Genomic DNA, 5,002 nt, shown 5'->3' on the forward strand with positions numbered 1-5,002 from the left:
TCTTCACAAAATAGTTGTTTTTTCTTCTTATTTATCACTTCTATAAACTGAATGTATGCAAAGTGACAACACTAATACATTCGTCGTAGCCTACGTTATGAAATATTTACATGAATCATTGATACAATTATGACAGAAACGATAGAAGAAAATATATCACGATAGACACTTTTCTATCGTCCCCACGATATGGATCGTTATATCGCTTGTATTGCCAAGATTGTGGAAATAATATGTTTTTGTTACCTTACTCACGGTGTTCTGTGAAAGTGTCTCTTTCATGTGTTTGGAGTTTGTCATATATATAGTCGGACATATCTGAGTATTTTTTGTGAGCAGCATATTAAAGCCCGAGTTACTACTATGTAAATATTATCCCAACACTCCTTGCAAATTGGGCTGCAGTATGACTTACTTGTAGAAGAAAAATAAAAAGGATAAAAAACAGATTAGTTTCCCCATGCTCCACTGGAAGCGTGAAAACATGGGCATGCTCCCCTAATAACACTGTCTCCAGGCTGAATAATCTGTTGTAAATATGAAACTTTAATTTGTTTTTGTCAAAACTGTCAGAACCAAAAGCTGCCATTGAATTCCTAAGCAGATTTAAACATTTGTTTTATTTAAATGCGAGCTGAGTGTTTGATTAGAGTAACATAATTAGCTGCTTGGAAAAGGACAACACGGTAATTAAAATTTTGAGCCTTTTACATCAGAAGGCATTCCTCAGAGAAGATGCAGAATTACAGCTGCTTTTGTAAAAATCAATCAGAGTAAGAATCAATGATTAGTGCAGTAATGGTCTTGTTTCAACGCCTAAAGAGTCGTTTCCTCTAGAGGGTCATGAGACCTGGCGATTAGTAATCTGATAAACAGCAACCTCAGGAAGTATTTAGATCACTTCACTTTTTTCAAGTCACGTTGAAGCCTGATGCTACAATCGCTTCAACTTATTTTGTCTAATTAATCTGCACTTAGCATCCCATAATGAGGATATGAAAACAGAATTGTTTAAATTTTAATAAATTTATTACAAATAAAAAATGAAACCATTTCCAAAAGAAATGGTTGTTTTTGAGCTTAGTTGAGATGTTTCTACATCTAGAATGGAGTCCACCCATGGTAAATTAAAAAGTGCTCTCCACTCATTATAGAACACTTAATAACTACGCCCTATTTAGCCTTATTTAATCATTAATAATAGGTTTAATTAACCTTGAAAACATCATAAATTAAGGATGATTCATACTTAATGCACTATAAATTAACACTTATTAACACATTTATTGACGCTTCCCCTGTAAAGAAAATAAAATTACTTCCAAAACCAACACACTCAATGTTTATTTATGCTTAATAACTCATGAATTAACTATTCTATATCCTGTGTGTATATGTATGTAAATAGTCATATAAATGTACTTTCACACCATGTGTTAGACATGTATTAATGGTTAGAGAATGTTTGAATTGACTTATCCTGCAGTGCATTAATAGTTAAGGCAGATACTAGTTGTTCAGTCTTTTTGTGAACCTTTCTGAAGTGAAGACTATTTATGCTTTATAAAGTATTTGTTAATGTAGACAAAATCCTGAAAGGCCAGAAGTTCATTTTCACCTGTAAAAAGCAGAACAAAATCAACACAATCATGTTCTGGTACTTTAATTTTAAAGGAAGCAGTTTTCCATAAAAAGTTTCTTCTTCTAAAAAAAAAAAAGCTGTGATTGAGTCCCGCTTTTGATTTCCTGCTTCTTGCCCAGTCCGCCATGTCTTCCTGTGTTTCCATCTCCTTAACTGGCACCGATTCAAGCAACGGCACGAGCTGAATTTGATTGAAACAAGTGAAAGACTGGACTTAGGTCTGCTCCAAACATTTCATCTGAGGTGAAGGACCAACAGAGAGCCACCCTGATCCTATCCCTGCACTAAAGCCAGAACTGTATATTATTCATCTTTAATAGAAGAGGATAGGAACAACCCCAGGTTTCTGTTTAGTCCTGTAGCTCGACTAATGAGGAGTCCTGTCTCTGTTGAGCCATGTATTCCTATTTTCACAAGGAATGAAGTCTTACGTTACATATTTGCTGATAAAGATTTGGAACGAGAAAATCTTTACCTTACTGAAGTAATAATTCACTGTCCAAGGCTGTTCAGAGTCACACATCCACATACCAAAAGAATATTCTGTACGTCGCCCAAGTTTTTCAGTTCACAAGGTTTACACGAAGGGTCTCCAATCCTGGTCCTGGAGGGCCACCATCCTGCATGAGTTACTTGTTTCTCTGCTCCAACACACCTGATTCAGAGGTTAAATTACCTCTTCATGTTCTGCAGAAGCCTGTTAATCACCAGTGATTTAAATCAGGTGTGTTGGAGCAGAGGAACAAGTAAAACCTGCAGGATGGTGGCCCTCCAGGACCAGGGTTGGAGACCACTGGTTTACACACATATGGAGTTAATTTCCTGCCAAAATGTTGCATACAAATAAAACGTGTCATCGAGTACAAATTGATCTCTCCTTGCATCTCTGGGATGCTCAACATGTCAGCAGTGAGACAGCTGTTTAACAGTCTTCCTCTGACTTTTTATTGTCTCCTGTCCATCAGCGGACAGCTGCGGAGTGATCGCGAAGGCAGACATTCATTGAGTTTTTGCTCTGTGTGTTTGTGTTTTTGCAGACGGAACCCCCTTCATTTTCATTTCATCACCGACTCTATCGCTCAGCAGATCCTGTCCGCCTTGTTTCACACTTGGATGGTTCCTGCTGTCAAGGTGAACTTCTACGATGCTGATGAGCTAAAGGTGAGGAAGACTTCCCTCTGTAACCTTCACGGGTCGTTCTGTAAACTGTAAAACCTTCGAAGGAGCCAATAATGGAGCTCTGTCTGCTGTGACCTTTCAGTCTGAGGTGTCCTGGATCCCTAACAAACATTACTCTGGGATCTACGGCCTGATGAAACTGGTCCTCACCAAGACGCTACCCTCAGATCTGCAGAGAGTCATCGTTCTGGACACGGACATCACGTTTGCCACCGACATTGCTGAGCTCTGGGCTGTGTTCCACAAGTTCAAAGGTAAATATTTTCATCCCTTTCTACTTTTTCCTTTAGGTGTTTTGTAAGGACCATCTATCTCTTTCAGCACACTTATTCAAATCAGTTCTGTGTGTACGCTCGACACCTCAGCAATTCTGCAGTGCAGAGAGGAAAACAATCTTTGTTCAAACTGTGGCAGAGATCTAAACCTGAGGGGAATTCCTGGTACATTGTGTGTCCTGACCCAGAATTTACAGTTGAATCCAGACATCCCAGACAGTTTTACACTGCTTTAAAAAAAAATTTCATTGTGTTACAATCTGGAGTCTGATGGATTTAAATTTGATAAAAAAATAATAATTCTTCAAATAATACTTTAGATTAATGATGTTCAAATGAAGAGAAATTGCTTGAAATAACTCTAAACACATAAAAGTAGAGAATAATGCGTGCTCTTCAGGTCCGTCTCCATGATCTTGGTCCATCTAACCACTGGACTGCTGCAGATCCTTTAAGTTGGATGGGTGCTGCTTGTGTCCAACAATTTTTAACTCAAACCAGAGATCCTCAATTGGATTAAAGTCTGAGCTTTTGGCTAGACCATTCTAGGACTTGTCCTGCTGGAAGGAGAACCTCTGTCCCAGTCTTAAATCTCTGGAAGACTCCTGCATAAAGATGAAAACATCCCCACAGCATGATGCTGCCATTCCCATGCTGTAGGGATGATGAGAGGTGGTAGATTTACCTCAGACATTGTGTTGCCCTTGTTGTTTGGTCTGATCTGACTACAACACCTCCAAACAGTGTCACTATTTTCTTTCTTTAATCAGTCCTTTTCCTGCCGATTTTCTATGAAGTCCAGCTCTGTGTACCTGAAAGAAATATTGTTTTTAATCAAATTACTAATCCAATTAAGGCAGTAAAATAGAAAGATTAGTAACTTTCGCAACCAAACTAAGCATTTCTTCCGTTTTTTTCTTATAGTTTGTCTTTAAATACATGCATTTTACAGATTAAGTGCTTCTTTATTTTAGATTGAATATAGTCTGAGAATAAAAACCAAACAAAACCACATACAATAAGTTCCTTATTAAAGTTTTTACATTTGGGAAAAGCCTTCACCTTGCTTCCATCGAACAAAGGTTTTTTACAAAATTCTCATGAGGCTTTAGCTGAACAAAAGAACAGAAACAAAGACTGGAGGCAGCAGAATTCAAAGTCTTGTCAGCAGATCCCTGAGAGGAGCCTGAAGATTAAGGAGGGGGGGGTTCACTACAGAGATTTATGGCTCATGCTGTCCTATAGTGCAGCCTGGCTGGAAGGCCTTTGGATCAATCTTCATTAAGATTGGGTCCAATGTAGCTCCCCTGCCACCCATCATGTTTCCTCTTCAGTTTTTCTTGGTCATACCTAATGCTGCATTCCATAAATATATATATATGCATATACAGATAGTAAGAGTGTCTGGGTTTTGCTACCCAGGGTTTCCCCCAGAAAAGAGGCTAAGCCCGGTGGTAGGTGGCCGTTCGCCGGCCAACCGTGATTTAGTAAAAAAAGAGATTAAAGTTGAAAATATGGCTATTTATTATGTGATATTGTAAGATATTTGTGCCAAATATTTACACAACTTGTCATAGTTTTGGTGTTTTCGGTTTGTTGTTTTTATTATTATCTTGTTTCAGTTTAGTTTTTCCTGTTCTTGTTTGCTGTCACTATTCACTCCTCCCCAGTCACTCTTTTGCCTTCCTGCCACGCCCATCTACACCTGTCTCTAGTCTTGTTAATTGCCTCACCTGTGCTCACTTTCCAATCACCTCCTGATTAAAAACCCGGCCATTTCTCCCACACACCACTGGATCATTCCGCTTTGTCCGCTGTTGCCATGTCATGTTTTGCCCTGCTTTGTTTCTTGTTTTGGATTTTGGATTTTGTTATTGTTAGTTTTGCTGCCTCGTCAGCCCTTTGT

The 5,002-nt window shown here is 38.5% G+C and overlaps 1 protein-coding gene across 3 annotated transcripts in view; it reads left to right on the forward strand.

Moving 5' to 3' along the window:
- large1 (LARGE xylosyl- and glucuronyltransferase 1) overlaps positions 1–5,002 on the forward strand; it is an 88,228-nt gene that overhangs the window by 58,011 nt on the left and 25,215 nt on the right. For all 3 annotated transcript variants that reach the window (XM_037977744.1, XM_017426374.3, XM_017426372.3), the window contains exons 5-6: positions 2,680–2,803; positions 2,904–3,075. In XM_037977744.1, the coding sequence (XP_037833672.1) occupies positions 2,680–2,803; positions 2,904–3,075 (296 nt within the window). The remainder of the gene's footprint in view (positions 1–2,679; positions 2,804–2,903; positions 3,076–5,002) is intronic.

The sequence above is a fragment of the Kryptolebias marmoratus genome, linkage group LG1 (genome assembly GCF_001649575.2).
Source record: "Kryptolebias marmoratus isolate JLee-2015 linkage group LG1, ASM164957v2, whole genome shotgun sequence".
NCBI lineage: Eukaryota > Metazoa > Chordata > Actinopteri > Cyprinodontiformes > Rivulidae > Kryptolebias > Kryptolebias marmoratus.